Genomic DNA, 22,584 nt, shown 5'->3' on the forward strand with positions numbered 1-22,584 from the left:
CGCTGGAGGGGGCGCCCTGGGGAGCATATATTACCTCATATATAAGGCTGGCATAATCCTACAGTGCCCTGGCACTGCCCGCTAACCCCCGCCAGCATATAATGAAATAATAAAAGCGGGAAGAAGCGCGCCATGTTGGGGGCGGAGCTTCTTCCTCACTGCTAACTGGCGCCATTTCCTCCTCCACAAGCTGAAATCGCTGGTCCTTCCTCTCCGCAGCAAGTACCAGGGGGCTAAACAGACATAGGGGGGACATATTTATTTATGTAAAACAAGCGCAGACAGCTCTGGGACATCTTTGGTGTTCACAGACCTGCTTATTTGGCGCTGGGGTGTGAGCTGGCTAATTCCCTTTGTATTCCCTCACTGCTTGGTGTGTGTGCTGTCTCTCAGGTGTCGACATGTCGGAGGCTGATTATTCCTCTCCAGGGGACAATTTGTTGGGGACACCAAATGTTTTGGGAGTGGCCCTGTCGGCACCGCCGACTGCAGATTGGTTAACTACTTTGAATGCTTTGCATGCTAGTGTCACATCATTAAATCAAATGTTTGATGAGTCTGCGTCTCAATCCCAGGTGTAAAAGAGAACAGTAGAGGACGCTTTATTACAGTTGCAAGACCCTGCAGGGTCACACAAACTTAGTTTTGACCAATTAGTTGACACAGGTACCGACACGGACTCTTATGCCGATGTCGATTATGCTGATTCCAGATTAGATCCAAGATTGGCTAAGAGTATTCAGTATATGATTGTAGCTGTTAAAGATATCTTGAATATTAATGAGGACCCTATTACACCTGAAACCAGTGTCCTGATTTACAAGGAGAAAAAGCGCTCGGTTACTTTTCCTCCTTGTTTTGAACTGAACGCTCTCTTTGATAGCATTAGAAATAACCCTGATAAAAGGTTTCAGATTCCTAAAAGAATCAACGTGGCATACCCTTTTCCCGAGTCGGATAGGGACCCGTGGGAGAATCCCCCCACTGTAGACAAAGCCCTGGCGCGTTTGTCTAAACAGGTAGTCCTCCCTGCAGCTCAGTCGACGGCCCTTAAGGAGCCGGCGGACCGTAAGCAGGAGGCTACCCTGAAGGCTATTTTCACTACTACAGGGACGTTGCTCAGGCCTCTTATTGCGTCCGCGTGGGTCAGTAGTGCTATTGAAAAGTGGGCAGACACTTTGTCTTCTGATTGGGAGAATCTAGATAGAGATTCCATCCAGGTGACGCTGGGTTATATTAGAGATGCAGCTGCATACTTGAAAGAGGCTGTATGTGACGCTGGCCTCCTTAGTGCTAAGGCGAATGCTCTGTCCATTGCGGCTAGACGTGCGCTTTGGACTTATCAGTGGAATGCTGACGCTGATTCCAAAAGGAATATGGAATCCCTTCCCTTTAAGGGAGGAGAACTTTTCGGTGAAGGCCTTACTGATTTAGTATCAGCGGCTACCGCGGGTAAATCTACCTTCTTGCCCTCGGTTCCTCCGCAGCAAAAGAAACAGCCAAATTATCAAATGCATTCCTTGCGGCCCAACAAGTATAGAAGGGGCCGAGGCAACTTCTTTCTGGCTACCAGAGGTAGAGGAAAAAGGGCACCCGCCTCCTCGGGTGTCCAGAAGCAGAGGTCATCCCCGGCTCCTGCTAAACCCACCGCATGACGCCGGGTCCCCCTTACAGGGACCCGCTCCGGTGGGGGCACGTCTCAGGCTTTTCAGTCAGGTCTGGGTTCGCTCGGGTCTAGACCCTTGGGTGTTGAAGATTGTATCCCAGGGGTACACACTGGAGTTTCAAGACGTGCCCCCTCGCCGGTTTTTCAGATCAGCCTTGCCAGCTTCAATGCAGGAAAGGGAACTAATCTGCGGTGCAGTACAAAAATTGTGTCTAAATCAGGTTGTGGTCCCGGTATTCCTAGATCAGCAGGGGCAGGGCTTTTATTCAAGCCTGTTCGTGGTGCCGAAGCCGGACGGCTCGGTGAGACCTATTCTCAACCTGAAATCTCTCAACTTATTCCTAGAGAAATTCAAATTCAAGATGGAATCTCTCAGAGCGGTGATCTCCAGTCTGGAGGAAGGAGAATTCATGGTTTCCTTGGACATAAAGGACGCTAACCTTCATGTCCCCATTTATCCTCCTCACCAAAGTTTCCTGAGGTTTGCTATCCAGGATACACACTACCAATTTCAGACGTTGCCGTTTGGTCTGTCCACGGCTTCGAGGATTTTTACCAAAGTAATGGTAGAAATGATGGTTCTCCTGCGCAGGCAGGGAGTTACAATTATCCCGTACTTGGACGATCTCCTGATAAAGGCGAAGTCCAAAGACAAGTTGTTACAGGACATTGCACTGTCCATGTCAGTTCTGCAACAGCACGGCTGGCTCCTGAACTTGCCAAAATCACAGTTGATCCCGACAACCCGATTGGTGTTTTTGGGCATGATTCTGGACACGGTCCAGCTGAAGGTTTTTCTCCCTGTGGAGAAAGCTCTGGAAATTCAGAGTTTGGTAAAACTCTTATTGAAACCGAAAACGGTTTCCATTCATCAATGCATTCAATTGCTGGGAAAGATGGTGGCGGCATACGAGGCCCTCCAATTCGGGAGGTTCCATGCCAGAGTGTTTCAGTGGGATCTGTTGGACAAGTGGCCCGGATCCCACCTGCATATGCACCGGAAGATAATTCTATCTCCCAACACCAGGATCTCCCTCCTGTGGTGGCTCAACAGCTCTCACCTCCTTGCAGGACGTCCGTTCTGGATCCAGGATTGGATCTTAGTAACCACGGATGCAAGTCTCCGAGGTTGGGGGGCAGTCACTCTGGGGGTGACCTTCCAGGGAAGATGGTCAAGTCCAGAAACTCATCTTCACATCAACGTTCTGGAACTGAGGGCCATTTACAACGGCCTTCTACATGCGGAACATCTTCTTCGAAACCGGCCGGTTCTGATCCAATCGGACAATGTCACGGCAGTAGCTTACATAAACCGCCAAGGTGGCACAAGAAGCAGAGCGGCAATGGCGGAAGCCACAAAGATTCTTCGCTGGGCGGAGAGGCATACAAGCGCTCTGTCTGCAATATTCATTCCGGGAGTGGACAACTGGGAAGCAGACTTCCTCAGCAGACACGACCTGAATCCAGGAGAGTGGAGCCTCCATCAGGAGGTCTTCACGCTGCTAACAAATCGATGGGGGGTTCCCCATATAGACATGATGGCGTCTCGCCTCAACAAGAAACTTCAGAGGTATTGTTCCTGGTCCAGGGACCCTCAGGCGGACGCGGTGGATGCACTGACAACACCCTGGGTGTTCCCCTCAGTGTATGTGTTCCCTCCGGTTCCTCTCATCCCAAAGGTGCTGAGGCTTCTAAAAAGAACAAGCATACCGGCGATCCTTGTGGTCCCGGACTGGCCAAGGAGAACTTGGTACCTGGATCCTCTGACGTTACTGGTCGACGATCCCTGGCCTCTTCCTCTGCGCGAGGACCTGCTGCGGCAGGGGCCGTTCGTCTATCAAGAATTACAGCGGCTACGTTTGACGGCATGGCGGTTGAACGCCAGATTTTAGCCCAAAAGGGTATTCCCAGTGAAGTCATGCCTACTCTTATCCTTGCCAGGAAGGGTGTGACGTCGAAGCACTATCACCGTATTTGGAGGAAATATATTTTCTGGTGCGAGTCCAAGAAAGCTCCTGTGGAGAAATTTGACCTTGGACGTTTTCTCCATTTTCTACAAAATGGTGTGGATGCGGGCCTTAAATTGGGCTCCATTAAAGTGCAGATTTCTGCTTTGTCCATTTTCTTTCAGAAACAATTGGCCTCACTTCCTGAGGTGCAGACCTTTGTGAAAGGGGTGTTGCATATCCAACCTCCTTTTGTGCCCCCTGTGGCACCTTGGGACCTTAACGTGGTGTTATCGTTCCTTCAGTCACATTGGTTTGAACCTTTACGTAAAGTGGAGTTAAAATTCCTCACTTGGAAGGTTGTCATTTTATTGGCATTGGCATCCGCTAGGCGGGTGTCAGAGTTGGCGGCCTTGTCTCACAAGAGCCCTTATTTGATCTTCCATGAAGATCGTGCTGAGTTAAGAACTCGGCAACAATTTCTGCCAAAGGTGGTTTCCTCTTTTCATATTAACCAACCTATTGTGGTGCCAGTGGCTACTGGCGCTTTGGCTGAGGATAAGTCTCTGGATGTGGTCAGAGCTTTGAAAATCTATGTAGCCAGAACAGCTCCATTGCGGAAAACAGAGTCTCTGTTTATTTTATACGCTCCCAATAAGATTGGATGTCCTGCTTCCAAGCAGACCATTGCCCGCTGGATTTGTCAAATAATTCAGCAGGCTCATTCCAAGGCAGGCTTGCCGTTACCGAAATCGGTGAATGCCCATTCCACTAGGAAGGTGGGCTCCTCCTGGGCGGCTGCCCGGGGTGTCTCGGCATTGCAACTTTGCCGAGCTGCTACTTGGTCGGGGTCAAACACGTTTGCTAAGTTTTAGAAGTTTGATACCTTGGCCGATGAAGACCTTAGTTTTGGTCTATCGGTGCTGCAGAGTCATCCGCACTCTCCCGCCCGTTTTTAGAGCTTTGGTATAATCCCCATGGTTCTTTGAGCGGCCCAACATCCTCTAGGACGAAATAGAAAATAGGATTTTGAATACCTACCGGTAAATCCTTTTCTATGAGTCCGTAGAGGATGTTGGGCGCCCGTCCCAGTGCGTACTGTATCTGCAGTGTAGTTCTGGTTAAACACAGTTGGTGTTATGGTTTTTTCAGCTTCTTGCTGAATCTTGTTCATGTCCATTGACATGTGTTCAGTTATCTGCCATGTTGTACGGCATGCTTATGGCGTGAGCTGGTGTTGTGCTCACCTTTGTTGTTAAATCCTTTCCTCGAAATGTCCGTCTCGCCGGGCACAGTTCCAAACTGTGTCTGGTGGGGGATATAGAGGGAGGAGCCAGGCCACGCCCCTTTGAAAGTCTTAAAGTGCCCATGTCTCCTGCGGATCCCGTCTATACCCCATGGTTCTTTGAGCGGCCCAACATCCTCTACGGACTCCTAGAAAAGGATTTACCGGTAGGTATTCAAAATCCTATTTTATATATATATATATATATATATATATATATATATATTGGTTAAATGTGAGTAAGGCATGAGACACTCTTTTTTTTGTTTTAGGATCAGAAACATAGGGATCATGGCTCACATTGATGCTGGGAAAACCACAACCACAGAGAGAATGCTGTATTATTCTGGTTACATTAGGGCTCTCGGAGGTGAGAAGAACTCTTTGGATTCGGTACCATCCTGAAGTTATTTGCAAACTTCTGCTTCAGTACTTAGAATATAATTCTGAAGACTGACATTTTTTATGAAGAGAATATTCACATTTTGCAATAGATGATATTTCAGTGTTTAATTATGAAGTGGCTGTTTCCCCCCAGATGTTGATGATGGGGACACTGTGACGGATTTTATGGCACAGGAAAGAGAGCGTGGTATCACCATTCAGTCAGCTGCTGTCACATTCGACTGGAATGGTCACCGAATCAACTTGATTGACACGCCAGGTAGTCTCCTAATCTCCTCCTCCACGGTATCATGCACAATAATGCTTATTGCTACTCTGGGCGGTATCCTATAAGCAGCGGTACTTTCCTGCTGCTAATTGGATTGCTGGGTGCTATCCTATTAGCCCCGATGCTGATACTTATCTGGGATTATGTTTCAGGTACCTCAGGCACCCAAAGCATAATCAGCGATAAGGGGCTGCCGGAGCCACAAAAACACATGGAATTGGGGACTTATCACCGATCTCATGTGTTTTTGTACAAACGCGGGTCCAATTTTGGCCGATCAAAATGGCCTCTAATTCTATACCTCGATAATGACCATCGGTCATACATCGTGATATCCGGCTGTTTTGATCGGCTGAAGCGGCATCAGGGCTTATAGGATACCCCCCTCGGTGTCTTCTAAACACTTGATCTGTCTTCCCGCAGGACATGTGGATTTCACTGTAGAAGTAGAACGCTCCTTGAGGGTGTTGGATGGAGCAGTAGCAGTGTTTGACGCGTCAGCAGGTGTGGAGGTAAAAGAAGTGGTATTGTTTGGGGCACATGTACTACGTGGAACACATATGAGCCAGTGAGCTTTCAGGCTTGATCATTTCTACCTGTGTGAATGTGTCTTATACGTGATTATTGTATGTATTAACATCCAGTCATGAAGCACTACTAATCCCAGAGCCTTTTTATATGTGATGAATAACAGTACATGACTGTGACTAGCCAGACAATATAATGTCCAGGCCTGCTTGCCTGAATCTTATACTATTACTCTGCACATAACTCATACTCCATTTCCCAGAATGTGGATGGCCTGTGTTAGATGGGACCTGAATGCTAGCATTGAGCTGTATGTTTGTATTAAAAATATTTTGTGAGTGATAAGCCCTCTATATCGGCATGGAGGGGGGAGGTTAATGAGTGCGTTTTTATGTTGTGCAGGCTCAGACGCTGACAGTGTGGCGACAAGCAGACAAACACTCTGTACCACGGATATGTTTTCTAAACAAGATGGACAAACCTGGAGCCAGGTACTTCTGCCAATATGTAACATTTGTATGTTGTCTGTAACCTGGTTTACTCTATGCGAATATCACTTCAACATTTTTTTTGCAGACAATAGCAAAAAAAAAATTATGATAATTTAGTTATTATTTATTTAGGGCCTGTTTCATTCAGTCTTTTATGCATACCATGGTTGGATGGTTTACGTACAACACTAGGCATGTTCAGATCTCTCTCTCTTTCTCTGAGAGATCGCACGCAGTGTCTCCTAGCCACAGCATGACTGACCTGATGCAGCCGTTTGGGGGCGGAGTGGGGGCAGCAACGGGCAGAAAATGGTGGTGTCTCGGCTCTGTTTTCTGGGCTGAAGCCTCAAAAGCTTTCAGCAGCATGAATTTCTCAGACATCCTGAGTAACTCAGATGACCGATGTTCACGTAATGATCCGCTGCTGCATCCTCGGTCCAGCAGCGGATCAGAGAAGACAGTGTTTATTTATACAAGACTCCTCCTGCGGCATTAGCATAATTTCACAATAGCGGCTGCAACTACTGTACCATGCTACTTCATAGCGAACAAATCTGTCCCATAGCTGCTTTCTCCCTATTGGACACAAGCACATTACATACTGTAGTTATAGTGGAAGGCGGCTATCGTGGGTGCTCTCATTTGCTATTCTATGTAACACTGGATTACTGCACCATTTTCAGTTACCTATCACACACCTCACATTAGTCCAATTTTTGTCAGAAGACAGTTAAATTAACTATGATTTTTGCTGGCGGAAGCCGGAGTACCGGGAGGAAACCTACACAAACACGCATGGGGAGAACGTACAGACTCCCAACAGATAGTGTCTTCTTTGGGGAAATGAGCCAAAGACCTCAGTGATATGAGGTAATAATGCTAACCACTGTGCTACCATTCTGTATGACCTGTGTAAGAACTGGCTGAGAAGGAATTGAGCAGGCGTTAATACATACTGGTACACATGTGCAATGAAGGTAATATTATAGGCAATTTGTGTTCTAGCAATGGGAATATAATGGACGATTTAATGAAAATCTGCTATTAAAACAAAGTGTTGTGTAATTATATGAAAGCTGCAACTAATAACTGAGTACTAAGGAGCAAGGAAAGGCTTCAGCCATTGCGTCTAACCTCTCTTGCCTCTAGGAGTTAGACGTCACTAGTCTCTAGGCTAGAGCACTATCCTGCCCCAGATCTGCTTATGTGATCATATTCTCCACACTCACAGTGTAATGTCAGCTGGTGTCCAGAGTTTATTGTGGCCTCTTATTCTTTTTGAAATACAAAGAAAGGAGAAATGCTCTGCGCACCAAAAATCACTTAGAATTAATTAATTAATTGATTGAATGCAGTCTAGCAAGGAGAATAATTGACTCAATGAAGCTTGACCTTTTTTAAGAAAAATATTTTATAAAACAATTAATGACACAAAACAAAATGTATAAGACAAACAGTACACACATATATATATATATATATATATATATATATATATATAGCAGTATAAAAACCGGAGGATTTTACCTCTTGCATGTGTAAATAGAAACACTGTATCTAACTTTTATGAATGTGCTGTTTAAACAGCATACAATATATCTAAAATGCAGATGAGATGTCTTAAGTTAAAGAGGCTCTTTGCAGAGAGCAACAATTGATTCTGACACTGGCGTCCCAGTGTGGAATCGTATAAAATACTCCACAGATGGCTCCACAAAATGAAATTATTAGAAGTAAAGCAAACGGTAATAATTACCCCCATGCTGATTCCTGAGATGAAATGCAGAGTCCTGTATGCATTTGCACGAGGAGAGAATAAAGATTTGTAGTTACTGACGCAATGGTAATTAGAGGACAGACTTGCTGGAATACTTATTCTCAGTGGTAATAGCCGTCAGTTGACCATCAGATGATAACGTGTAGGGAGTTTTCCAGTAAGGGTCGTGATCCGTATGGCTATCGGTAACAGCATGAAACGGCAAAGCCGCTGATAGCTGGCGCCGCACTGGTCTCACAGCGGAGATCCGTCTCTATCCAGCTGATCGCAGCAGGATTCAAATGCAGAAATGCTGTTAGCGACTGGTCTCCCTTTAACCTCACTGCGGAGGTATGATTCCTGTAGGTCACTCGGCTTAGATGTGGACGGAGCCAGAGTATCAGGACCGAGATGGTAGGATATCTGTGGAGTAGCAGATATCTACTGCAGTGAACTCGTAGAAAGGGGCGTCAACGCGTTTCGTCTCCTAGCAACGGAGACTTCCTCAAGACGAAACATTCAGTGTAACACATGAACAGACACTGAGATCTGAGTCCTGTTTAGGGATAATATTCAATTATATTGGGAGCCGCAAATGATACCTGTCATTTAGATCTCCCTATCGACCTATCAAATCATTGCTTTTTTATTATCTGCTGCCTCTAAGTAAAGCTAAAGATTTCAATAAATATATTTCTCTAACGTCCTAGTGGATGCTGGGAACTCCGTAAGGACCATGGGGAATAGCGGCTCCGCAGGAGACTGGGCACAACTAAAGAAAGCTTTAGGTCACCTGGTGTGCACTGGCTCCTCCCACTATGACCCTCCTCCAAGCCTCAGTTGGATTTCTGTGCCCGGCCGAGCTGGATGCACACTAGGGGCTCTCCTGAGCTTCTAGAAAGAAAGTATATGTTAGGTTTTTTATTTTACAGTGAGACCTGCTGGCAACAGGCTCACTGCACCGAGGGACTAAGGGGAGAAGAAGCGAACCTACCTGCTTGCAGCTAGCTTGGGCTTCTTAGGCTACTGGACACCATTAGCTCCAGAGGGATCGACCGCAGGCCCGTCCTTGGTGTTCGGTCCCGGAGCCGCGCCGCCGTCCCCCTTACAGAGCCAGAAGCAAGAAGAGGTCCGGAAAATCGGCGGCAGAAGACTTCTGTCTTCACCAAGGTAGCGCACAGCACAGCAGCTGTGCGCCATTGCTCCTCATACACACTTCACACTCCGGTCACTGAGGGTGCAGGGCGCTGGGGGGGGGGGGGGGGCGCCCTGAGAAGCAATAAAAACACCTTGGCTGGCAAAACAATCACAATATATAGCCCCAGAGGCTATATATGTGATAAATACCCCTGCCAGAATCCATAAAAAAGCGGGAGAAAAGTCCGCGAAAAAGGGGCGGAGCTATCTCCCTCAGCACACTGGCGCCATTTTCTCTTCACAGTGCAGCTGGAAGACAGCTCCCCAGGCTCTCCCCTGTAGTTTTCAGGCTCAAAGGGTTAAAAAGAGAGGGGGGGCACTAAATTTAGGCGCAATATTGTATATACAAGCAGCTATTGGGGAAAATTCACTCAGTTATAGTGTTAATCCCCACATTATATAGCGCTCTGGTGTGTGCTGGCATACTCTCTCTCTGTCTCCCCAAAGGGCTTTGTGGGGTCCTGTCCTCAGTCAGAGCATTCCCTGTGTGTGTGCGGTGTGTCGGTACGGCTGTGTCGACATGTTTGATGAGGAGGCTTATGTGGTGACGGAGCAGAGGCCGATAAATTTGATGTCGCCCCCTGTGGGGCCGACACCAGAGTGGATGGATAGGTGGAAGGTATTAACCGACAGTGTCAACTCCTTACATAAAAGGCTGGATGACGTAACAGCTGTGGGACAGACGGCTTCTCAGCCCGCGTCTGCCCAGGCGTCTCAAAGGCCATCAGGGGCTCAAAAACGCCCGCTCCCTCAGATGGCAGACACAGATGTCGACACGGAGTCTGACTCCAGTGTCGACAAGGTTGAGACATATACACAATCCACTAGGAACATCCGTGACTTGATCCCGGCAATAAAAAATGTGTTACACATTTCTGACATTAACCCAAGTACCTCTAAAAATGGGTTTTATGTTTGGGGAGAAAAAGCAGGCAGTGTTTTGTTCCCCCATCAGATGAGTGAATGAAGTGTGTGAAAAAGCGTGGGTTCCCCCGATAAGAAACTGGTAATTTCTAAAAAGTTACTGATGGCGTACCCTTTCCCGCCAGAGGATAAGTTACGCTGGGAGATATCCCCTAGGGTGGATAAGGCGCTCAGACGGTTGTCAAAAAAGGTGGCACTGCCGTCTTAGGATACGGCCACTTTGAAGGTACCTGTTGATAAAAAGCAGGAGGCTATCCTGAAGTCTGTATTTACACACTCAGGTACTAGACTGAGACCTGCAGATCGTGCTGCTGCAGCGTGGTCGGTGACCCTGTCAAACATACTAGTTTGCTAACATAAGAACATATTAAAGACGTCGTCTTATATATGAGGGATGCACAGAGGGATATTTTACCGGCTGGCATACAAAATTAATGTAATGTCCATTCTGTCAGGAGGGTATTAGAGACCTGTCACTGGACAGGTGATGCTGACTTTAAAAAGATTCTGCCTTATTAGGGTGAGGAATTATTTGGGGATGGTCTCTGGGACCTCGTATCCACAGCAACAGCTGGGAAGAAATTTTTTTACCTCAGGTTTCCTCACAGCCTAAGAAAGCACTGTATTATCAGGTACAGTCCTTTCGGCTTCAGAAAAGCAAGCGGGTCGAAGGCACTTCCTTTCTGCACAGAGACAAGGGAAGAGGGAAAAAGCTGCACCAGTCAGCCAGTTCCCAGAATCAAAATTCTTCTCCCGCTTCCTCTAAGTCCACCGCATGATGCGGGGGCTCCATAGGCGTAGCCAGGTACGGTGGGGGGCCGCCTCAAAATTTCAGCTATCAGTGGGCTCGCTCACAGGTGGATCCCTGTTTCCTTCAAGTAGTATTTCAGGGGTACAATCTGGAATTTGAGATGTCTCCCCCCCGCCGTTTCCTCAAATCTGCCTTGCCGACAACTCCCTCAGGCAGGGAGGCTGTGCTAGAGGCAATTCACAAGCTGTATTCCCAGCAGGTGATAGTCAAGGTGCCCCTACTTCAACAAGGACGGGGTTACTATTCCACACTGTTTGGGGTACCGAAACCGCACGGTTCGGTGTGACCCATTTTATATTTAAAATCCTTGAACACATACATAAAAAAAAATTCAAGTTCAAGATGGAATCGCTCAGGGCGGTTATTGCAAGCCTGGACGAGGGGGATTACATGGTATCCCTGGACATCAAGGATGCTTACCTGCATGTCCCCATTTACCATCCTCACCAGGAGTACCTCAGATTTGTGGTACAGGATTGCCATTACCAAGTCCAGACACTGCCATTTGGACTGTACATGGCACCGAGGGTGTTTACCAAGGTAATGGCCGAAATGATACTCCTTCAAAAAAAGGGAGTTTTAATTATCCCGTACTTGGACAATCTCCTTATAAAGGCGAGGTCCAAGGAGCAGTTGTTAGTCAGGGTAGCACTATCTCGGAAAGTGCTACAACAGCAAGATTGGATTCTAAACAGTCCAAAGTCACAGCTGGTTCCTACGACACGTCTACTGTTCCTGGGGATGGTTCTGGACACAGACCAGAAAAAAGTGTTTCTCCCGGAGGAGAAAGCCAAGGAGCTGTCATCTCTAGTCAGAGACCTCCTGAAGCCGAAACAGGTATCAGTGCATCATTGCACGCGAGTCCTGGGAAAAATGGTAGCTTCCTACGAAGCAATCCCATTCGGCAGGTTCCAGGCAAGAACTTTTCAGTGGGACCTGTTGGACAAGTGGTCCGGATCGCATCTTCAGATGCATCGGCTGATAACCCTGTTTCCAAGGACCAGGGTATCTCTACTGTGGTGGCTGCAGAGTGCCCATCTTCAAGAGGGCTGCAGGTTCGGCATACAGGACTGGGTCCTGGTGACCATGGATGCCAGCCTTTGAGGCTGGGGGGCAGTCACACAGGGAAGAAACTTCCAGGGACTTTGGTCAAGTCAGGAGACTTCCCTACACATAAATATTCTGGAACTGAGGGCCATTTACAATGCCCTGAGTCAGGCTGCTTCAAAACCAGCCGGTACTGATCCAATCAGACAACATCACGGCAGTCGCCCATGTAAACCGACAGGGCGGCACAAGAAGCAGGATGGCGATGGCAGAAGCCACAAGGATTCTCTGATGGGCGGAAAATCACGTACTAGCACGGTCAGCAGTGTTCATTCCGGGAGTGGACAACTGGGAAGCAGACTTTCTCAGCAGGCACGACCTCCACCCGGGAGAGTGGGGACTTCATCCAGAAGTCTTCACGCTGATTGTAAATCGTTGGGAACGGCCACAGGTGGACATGATGGCGTCCCGCCTAAACAAAAAACTAGAGAGATATTGCGCCAGGTCAAGGGACCTTCAGGCGATAGCTGTGGACGCTCTAGTGACACCGTGGGTGTACCAGTCAGTTTATGTGTTCCCTCCTCTGCCTCTCATACCAAAGGTACTGAGAATAATAAGAAAACGAGGAGTAAGAACAATACTCGTGGTTCCGGATTGGCCAAGACAAGCGTGGTACCCGGAACTTCAAGAGATGATCTCAGAGGACCCATGGCCTCTGCCGCTCAGACAGGACCTGCTGCAGCAGGGGCCCTGTCTGTTCCAAGACTTACCGCGGCTGTGTTTGACGGCATGGCGGTTGAACGCCGGATCCTAAAGGAAAAGGGCATTCCGGAGGAAGTCATTCCTACGCTGATTAAAGCCAGGAAAGATGTAACTGCAAAACATTATCACCGCATATGGCGGAAATATGTTGCTTGGTGTGAGGCCAGAAAGGCCCCAACAGAGGAATTTCAACTGGGTCGATTTCTGCACTTCCTACAGGCAGGAGTGACTATGGGCCTGAAATTAGGCTCCATTAAGGTACAGATCTCGGCTCTGTCGATTTTCTTCCAGAAAGAACTAGCTTCACTACCTGAAGTTCAGACATTTGTAAAAGGAGTGCTGCATATTTAGCCCCCTTTTGTGCCCCCAGTGGCACCTTGGGATCTCAACGTGGTGTTGAGTTTCCTAAAATCACATTGGTTTGAGCCACTAAAAACCGTGGATCTAAAATATCTCACGTGGAAAGTGGTCATGTTATTGGCCTTGGCTTCGGCCAGGCGTGTATCAGAATTGGCGGCTTTGTCATGTAAAAGCCCTTATCTGATTTTCCACATGGATAGGGCGGAATTGAGGACTCGTCCTCAGTTTCTCCCTAAGGTGGTATCAGCTTTTCACTTGAACCAACCTATTGTAGTGCCTGCGACTACTAGGGACCTGGAGGATTCCAAGTTACTGGACGTAGTCAGGGCCTTGAAAATTTATGTTTCCAGGACGGCTGGAGTCAGGAAAACTGACTCGCTATTTATCCTGTATGCACCCAACAAGATGGGTGCTCCTGCTTCTAAGCAGACTATTGCTCGCTGGATTTGTAGCACAATTCAGCTGGCGCATTCTGCGGATGGACTGCCGCATCCTAAATCGGTAAAAGCCCATTCCACAAGGAAGGTGGGCTCGTCTTGGGTGGCTGCCCGAGGGGTCTCGGCTTTACAACTTTGCCGAGCTGCTACTTGGTCAGGGGCAAACACGTTTGCAAAATTCTACAAATTTGATACCCTGGCTGAGGAGGACCTTGAGTTCTCTCATTCGGTGCTGCAGAGTCATCCGCACTCTCCCGCCCGTTTGGGAGCTTTGGTATAATCCCCATGGTCCTTACGGCGTTCCCAGCATCCACTAGGACGTTAGAGAAAATAAGATTTTACTCACCGGTAAATCTATTTCTCGTAGTCCGTAGTGGATGCTGGGCGCCCATCCCAAGTGCGGATTGTCTGCAATACTTGTACATAATTATTGTTAACAAAAGGGTTATTGTTGAGCCATCTGTTGAGAGGCTCAGTGTTTTCATACTGTTAACTGGATATGGTATCACGAGTTATACGGTGTGATTGGTGTGGCTGGTATGAGTCTTACCCGGGATTCAAAATCCTTCCTTATTGTGTCAGCTCTTCCGGGCACAGTATCCTAACTGAGGCTTGGAGGAGGGTCATAGTGGGAGGAGCCAGTGCACACCAGGTGACCTAAAGCTTTCTTTAGTTGTGCCCAGTCTCCTGCGGAGCCGCTATTCCCCATGGTCCTTACGGAGTACCCAGCATCCACTACGGACTACGAGAAATAGATTTACCGGTGAGTAAAATCTTATTTTTTCACCCTTATGCACGGCAGGCTTATAACTTTTGAAGGTCCTGCATTCTGGGTCTTTAGATGGGTACACACCTATACAATCGCTGGCTCTTTCTCCCAACAATTGGGTGAGCAGGCCAACCAATGTATAAGTGTGTAGGCTGTACCGTTGCAGGAGCGTTAGCCAATAAATGGACTTTAGCACTCTGGCAATGGCCGGGATAGGGAGGTCGCATCTCATGTACTGTTTAATATTTATTGAGCAAACCTCCTGATCCTATAGATGCCTCTATACTGAGCTGTTTTAGCACAGTGTGTATGGGGCTGTGTCCCCCAATCAGCAGTGATAGTAAAAAGTGTGCACACAGCTTAACTCAGAAATAGCTGATTGACTGTGTTCTTGGCTGCACTGCCATTATATATACTTTGTAAAGGTGCGTGGAACCCGTTATACTTATCTATCTGTGGATTCCTTTTTATAAACTTTAGGACTGGTTACCCCGTAGCAGCGGCAAAACAGTGTAAAAGCTGTCTTTCTACTATAACTCAACAGATTTAAAAATATAATCTTAATTATTAAAACATCTAATTAGTTGGAGATTTTAGTCTGTATATTTGTGATTTTGCTCATGTCCTGTTCCTGCAGTGAAAGCTACTATGTATGCACCATTTGTACACAGCAATTTTTCTCTTATGTCCTAGAGGATGCTGGGGACTATGTAAGGACCATGGGGTATAGACGGGCTCCGCAGGAGACATGGGCACTATAAAGAACTTTAGAATGGGTGTGCACTGGCTCCTCCCTCTATGCCCCTCCTCCAGACCTCAGTTAGATCCTGTGCCCAGAGGAGACTGGGTGCATTACAGGGAGCTCTCCTGAGTTTCTCTGAAAAAAAAAAAGAATTTTGTTAGGTTTATTATTTTCAACAGGCTCCCTGCATCGTGGGACTGAGGAGAGAGAAGGAGACCTACTTAAGTGATAGGCTCTGCTTCTTAGGCTACTGGACACCATTAGCTCCAGAGGGAGTCGGAACGCAGGTCTTCCCTCGCTGTTCGTCCCAGAGCCGCGGCGCCGTCCTCCTCGCAGAGCCGGAAGATAGAAGCCGGGTGAGTATAAGAAGAAAAGAAGACTTCAATGCGGCAGAAGACTTCAGATCTTCCCTGAGGTAAGCGCGCAGCGGTAACGCTGCGTGCCATTGCTCCCACACAACACACACTAGCAGGCACTGATGGGTGCAGGGCGCAGGGGGGGCGCCCTGAGCAGCAATATAAACCTCTAAGGCTGGCATATGAGTATTATAGGCTGCGGAGGCAGTAGTTATATAAATCCCCCGCCAGTATTATAAAATTGAGCGGGACCGAAGGCCGCCGCTGGACGGGGCGGAGCTTGGTCCCACAGCACTAACCTGCGCCATTTTCTCCACAGAGCACTGCAGAGAAGCTGGCTCCCCGGACACTCCCCTGCTGAACACGGTGACACAGGGCAAAAAAGGGGGGGGGGGGGCACTTGTAAGGCGCAGTGAGTGTATTATACATAATTATATAAAAAAGCGCTGTATATTCTGGGAATTTGTTTTCCAGTGTCAGTTGGCGCTGGGTATGTGCTGGCATACTCTCTCTATGTCTCTCCTAAGGGCCGTATTGGGGCACTATCTCCAGATTAAAATCCCTGTGTGTGTGGGGGTGTCGGTACGAGTGTGTCGGCATGTCTGAAGCGGAAGGCTCATCTAAGGAGGAGGTGGAGCAGATGATTGTGGTGTCTCCGTTGGCAACGCCGACACCTGATTGGTTGGACATGTGGAATGTTTTAAGTGCAAATGTGACCTTATTGCATAAGAGGTTGGACAAAGCAGAGTCCAGGGAAAAAACAGGGAGTCAATCCATGGCTTTGACTGTGTCACAGGGCCCTTCAGGGTCTCAAAAACGTTCTCTATCCCAAATAGCAGACACTGATACCGACACGGATTCTGACTCACTCCAGTGTCGACTACGATGATGAAAGGCTACACCCAAGGGTGGCCAAAAGTATTCATTATATGATTATTGCAATAAAAGATGTTTTGCATATCACAGATGACCCCTCTGTCACTGACACGAGGGTGCGCATGTATAAGGAAAAGAAACCTGAGGTAACCTTTCCCCCATCTCATGAGCTGAATGAGTTATTTGAAAAAGCTTGGGAGACTCCAGACAAAAAACTGCAGATTCCCAAGAGGATTCTTATGGCGTATCCTTTCCCTGCACAGGACAGGGTACGGTGGGAATCCTCGCCCAGGGTGGACAAGGCTTTAACGTGCTTGTCCAAGAAGGTGGCGCTACAGTCTCCCAACACGGCAGCCCTCAAGGATCCTGCTGATCGCAGACAGGAAACTTCCTTAAAATCTATTTATTCACATACGGGGGCTTTACTCAGACCGGCAATAGCATCGGCATGGGTATGTAGCGCGGCTGCAGCTTGGACAGATACCTTATCAGCTGACATTGACACCCTAGATAGGGATACCATATTATTGACCTTAGGTCACATTAAAGACGCAGTCTTATATATGAGAGACGCTCAGAGAGACGTTGGGCTGCTAGGTTCAAGAGCCAACGCCATGGCGATTTCTGCTAGGAGAGCCCTGTGGACCTGCCAATGGACGGGTGATGCCGACTCAAAGAAGCATATGGAGGTTTTACCTTACAAAGGTGAAGTTTTATTTGGGGAAGGTCTCGCGGACCTGGTTTCCACAGCTACCGCGGGTAAATCTACTTTTTTGCCTTTTGTTCCCCCACAGCAAAAGAAAACTCCACAATATCAAATGCAGTCCTTTCGGTCGCATAAGTCCAGAAGAGGTCGGGGCTCATCCTTCCATGCCAGAGGTAAGGGTAGAGGGAAAAGAACGCCTGCTTCGGCTAGCTCCCAGGAACAGAAGTCCTCCCCGGCTTCTACTAAATCCACCGCATGACGCTGGGGCTCCACTGAGGGAGTCCGCACCGGTGGGGGCAAGTCTTCGACTCTTCAGCTAGGTCTGGCTTCTGTCAGACGTGGATCCTTGGGCGATGGAAATTGTATCCCAAGCTACAAACTAGAATTCGAAGAGGTGCCCCCTCGCCGATTTTTCAAATCGTCCTTACCAGCTTCTCCCCCAGAGAGGAAAGTAGTGTTAGCTGCAATTCAAAAGCTGTGTCAACAGCAAGTGATTGTCACGGTTCCCCTAGTCCAACAGGGAAAAGGGTACTATTCAACCCTGTTCGTGGTCCCGTAGCCGGATGGCTCGGTCAGACCCATTTTAAATCTGAAATCCCTAAACCTGTACTTGAAAAGGTTCAAATTCAAGATGTAATCGCTCCGGGCAGTGATATCAAGTCTGGAAGGGGGGGATTTTATGGTGTCACTGGACATAAAGGATGCATACCTTCAAGTCCCCATATATCCTCCTCCATCAGGAGTACCTGAGATTCGCTGTACAGGACTGTCATTACCAGTTTCAGATGTTGCAGTTTGGGCTTTCCACGTCCCCGAGGATTTTCACCAAGGTGATGGCGGAGATAATGGTGCACCTGCACAGGCAGGGAGTCACAATTATCCCGTACTTGGACGATCTTCTGATAAAAGCGAGATCGAGAGATCAATTGCTGAAAAGCGTGTCACTCTCCCTGAGAGTGCTACAACAGCACGGTTGGATTCTAAATCTGCCAAAGTCGCAATTAATTCCAACAACTCGATTATCATTCCTAGGCATGATTCTGGACACGGAACAGAAGAGGGTTTTTCTCCCAATGGAAAAAGCCCAGGACCTCCAGAACATGGTCTGAGACCTGTTAAAACCAAAAAGAGTGTCTGCTCATCAATGCACTCGAGTTCTGGGAAAAATTATGGCAGCCTACGAGGCCATCCCCTTCGGCAGGTTTCATGCGAGGACATTTCAGTGGGACCTTCTGGACAAGTGGTCGGGGTCCCATCTACAAATATATCAGAAAATAAGCCTGTCCCCCAGGGCCAGGGTGTCTCTTCTGTGGTGGCTGCAGAGTGCTCACCTTCTAGAGGGTCGCAGTTTCGGCATTCAAGACTGTGTGCTGATAACCACGGATGCAAGCCTCCGAGGATGGGGAGCAGTCACACAAGGAAGGAATTTTCAGGGACTGTGGTCAAGCCAGGAGGCTTGTCTACACATCAACATACTGGAATTAAGGGCCATATACAATGGCCTACGACAAGCGGTGAATCTTCTTCGCGACCTACCGGTTCTGATTCAATCAGACAACGTCACAGCCGTGGCTCATGTAAACTGCCAAGGCGGGACAAGGTGCAGAGTGGCTATGGCGGAAGCCACCAGGATTCTGCGCTGGGCAGAAAATCACGTAAGCGCTCTGTCAGCGGTATTCATTCCGGGAGTGGACAACTGGGAAGCAGACTTCCTCAGCAGACACGATCTCCATCCAGGAGAGTGGGGACTTCATCAAGAAGTCTTTGCAGAGATAACAAGTCTTTGGGGACTTCCTCAAATAGACATGATGGCATCACGCCTCAACAAGAAGCTTCGGAGTTATTGTGCCAGGTCAAGGGACCCTCAGGCAGTAGCGGTGGACGCCCTGGTGACACCATGGGTGTTTCAGTCGGTCCATGTGTTCCCTCCTCTTCTCATCTCAAAAATATTGAGACTCATAAGACGAAAAAGAGTACAGACAATACTCATTATTCCAGATTGGCCTCGAAGGGCCTGGTATTCAGATCTTCAGGAGATGCTCACAGAAGATCCGTGGCCTTCTCCTCTCAGGGAGGACCTGTTGCAGCAGGGACCCTGCGTGTTCCAAGACTTACTGCGGTTACGTTTGACGGCATGGCGGTTGAACACCGAATCCTAGCGGGGAAGGGTATTCCGGAAGAAGTCATCCCTACTCTGATAAAGGCTAGGAAGGAAGTGACGGCGAAACATTATCACCGTATCTAGAGGAAGTATGTATCTTGGTATGAAGCCAAGAATGCTCCTACGGAAGGTTTCCACTTGGGCCGTTTTCTCCACTTTCTACAGACAGGAGTGGATATGGGCCTATAGCTAGGCTCCATTAGGGTACAGATTTCGGCCCTATCTATATTCTTCCAGAAGGAATTGGCTTCTCTCCCAGATGTCCAAACTTTTGTAAAGGGAGTGCTACACATCCAACCTCCTTTTGTGCCCCCAGTGGCACCATGGGACCTTAACGTGGTGTTACAGTTCCTAAAAGCTCACTGGTTTGAACCTCTTCAAACAGTTGAATTAAAGTTTCTCACTTGGAAAGTGGTCATGTTGTTGGCCTTGGCATCTGCAAGGCGGGTGTCCGAATTGGCGGCCTTATCTCGTAAGAGCCCCTATCTCATTTTCCATGAGGATAGAGCAGAGTTGAGGACTCGTCCTCAATTTTTGCTTAAGGTGGTGTCATCGTTTCATATGAACCAACCTATTGTGGTGCCTGTGGCTAAGGGAGACTTGGAGGATTCCAAATCCCTTGATGTAGTCAGGGCCTTAAAAATTTACGTAGCCAGGACGGCTCGGGTTAGGAAAACAGAGGCACTGTTTGTCCTGTATGCAGCCAACAAGGTTGGCACTCCTGCTTCTAAGCAGACCATTGCTCGCTGGATCTGTAACACGATTCAGCAGGCTCATTCTACGGCTGGATTGCCGTTACCAAATTCAGTAAAGGCCCATTCCACTAGGAAGGTGGGCTCTTCTTGGGTGGCTGCCCGAGGCGTCTCGGCCTTACAGCTTTGCCGAGCAGCTACTTGGTCAGGTTCAAACAGTTTTGCAAAATTCTACAAGTTTGATACCCTGGCTGAGGAGGACCTCATGTTTGCTCAATCGGTGCTGCAGAGTCACCCGCACTCTCCCGCCCGGTTTAGAGCTTTGGTATAATCCCCATGGTCCTTACGGAGTCCCCAGCATCCTCTAGGACGTAAGAGAAAATAAGATTTTAAACCTACCGGTAAATCTTTTTCTCCTAGTCCGTAGAGGATACTGGGCGCCCGTCCCAGTGCGGACTTATTTCTGCATGACTTGTATATAGTTATTGCTTACATAAGGGTTATGTTACAGTTAAGATCAGTTGTTGGCTGATACTGTTTTGTTCATACTGTTAACTGGTTGCGTATATTCCAGGTTATACGGTGTGGATGGTGTGGGCTGGTATGAATATTGCCCTTGGATTAACAAAAATCCTTTCCTCGTACTGTCCGTATCCTCTGGGCACAGTTTCTCTAACTGAGGTCTGGAGGAGGGGCATAGAGGGAGGAGCCAGTGCACACCCATTCTAAAGTTCTTTTATAGTGCCCATGTCTCCTGCGGAGCCCGTCTATACCCCATGGTCCTTACGGAGTCCCCAGCATCCTCTACGGACTAGGAGAAAAAGATTTACTGGTAGGTTTAAAATCTTATTATTTACTGTGTGGGTATTTCTTGTCTTACTCTTTAGCTTTGCATACTCTGTTGAAAGCATCAAAGAAAAATTAAAGGCCAAACCTTTGCTGGTACAGGTAAGAGAAGAAGATTTGCCTCTATGACATATGGGGGGTCATTCTGAGTTGCTCGCTATCCGTTTTTAGCAGCCTTGCAAACGCTATGCCGCCGCCCACTGGGAGTGTATTTTAGTTTAGCAGAAGTGCGAACGGTTTTATCGCAGTGTGGCTACAAAAATTTTTTGTGTAGTTTCAGAGTAGCTCAAAACCTACTCAGCGCTTGCGATCACTTCAGACTATTTAGTTTCGGATTTGACGTCACAAACCCGCCGAGCGTTCGCCCAGCCACGCCTGCGTTTTTCCGCACACTCCCTGAAAACGGTCAGTTGCCACCCAGAAACGCACACTTCAAATCAATCACTCTGCGGAAAGCAGTGCGACTGAAATGCATCGCTAGACCCTGTGTAAAACAACATCGTTTGTTGTGCCCGTACGTCGCGTGTGCGCATTGCGCCGCATGCGCAGAAGTGTCGTATTTTAAGCCTGATCGCTGCGCTGCGAACTAATGCAGCTAGCGATCAACTCGGAATGACCCCCATGGTGCGGAGCCTGCAAGTGCTCAGAATTAAATGTACGATGTCGCCTCTCTTACCATTCATATCTTCTGGTCTTTACTCACTTTCACCCTCATCCTTTCTCATCTTCAGCCACTTTTACAGTCCTGTATTGTTGGTGCTGAGAATGAAGAAGGTTATGCAATAATTGAAGAGATTAGTGGATGTGCTTCTTTCTATTAACCTTATTATTAATGTATAGTTCATTTTGTGAAATGTGATTACAGTAAATATTTTGGATCTGTAGGATTTTTTAGGAATTGTATTTTCAGGCACATTTCATAACCGGTTGGAAAGAACAATTGTACTCTTTAATCCATAGCAATCAAGCACATACTGGTTTTACTCAAGTCAGATGAAGCAATTAAATGTTGTTTCCTAACATTTATACTATTTGCGCCATGTTTTCTCTAACGTCCTAGTGGATGCTGGGGACTCCGTCAGGACCATGGGGAATAGCGGCTCCGCAGGAGACAGGGCACAAAAGCAAGCTTTTAGGATCACATGGTGTGTACTGGCTCCTCCCCCTATGACCCTCCTCCAAGCCTCAGTTAGGTTTTTGTGCCCGTCCGAGCAGGGTGCAATCTAGGTGGCTCTCCTAAAGAGCTGCTTAGAAAAAGTTTTTATTTTTTTTATTTTCAGTGAGTCCTGCTGGCAACAGGCTCACTGCATCGAGGGACTTAGGGGAGAGATTTTCAACTCACCTGCGTGCAGGATGGATTGGAGTCTTAGGCTACTGGACATAGCTTCAGAGGGAGTCGGAACACAGGTCACCCTGGGGTTCGTCCCGGAGCCGCGCCGCCGATCCCCCTTACAGATGCTGAAGATCGAGGGTCCGGAAACAGGCGGCAGAAGGCTCTTCAGCCTTCATGAAGGTAGCGCACAGCACTGCAGCTGTGCGCCATTGTTGCTACA

At 47.9% G+C, this 22,584-nt stretch overlaps 1 protein-coding gene across 7 annotated transcripts in view; it reads left to right on the plus strand.

The window, feature by feature from the left end:
• GFM2 (GTP dependent ribosome recycling factor mitochondrial 2) overlaps window positions 1–22,584 on the plus strand; it is a 119,769-nt gene that overhangs the window by 50,570 nt on the left and 46,615 nt on the right. For all 7 annotated transcript variants that reach the window (XM_063963857.1, XM_063963855.1, XM_063963851.1 and 4 more), the window contains exons 5-9: window positions 5,170–5,267; window positions 5,436–5,561; window positions 5,994–6,082; window positions 6,501–6,589; window positions 21,073–21,133. In XM_063963857.1, coding sequence (XP_063819927.1) covers window positions 5,170–5,267; window positions 5,436–5,561; window positions 5,994–6,082; window positions 6,501–6,589; window positions 21,073–21,133 — 463 coding nt within the window. The remainder of the gene's footprint in view (window positions 1–5,169; window positions 5,268–5,435; window positions 5,562–5,993; window positions 6,083–6,500; window positions 6,590–21,072; window positions 21,134–22,584) is intronic.

This window comes from Pseudophryne corroboree, chromosome 1 (genome assembly GCF_028390025.1).
Source record: "Pseudophryne corroboree isolate aPseCor3 chromosome 1, aPseCor3.hap2, whole genome shotgun sequence".
Taxonomy (NCBI): domain Eukaryota; kingdom Metazoa; phylum Chordata; class Amphibia; order Anura; family Myobatrachidae; genus Pseudophryne; species Pseudophryne corroboree.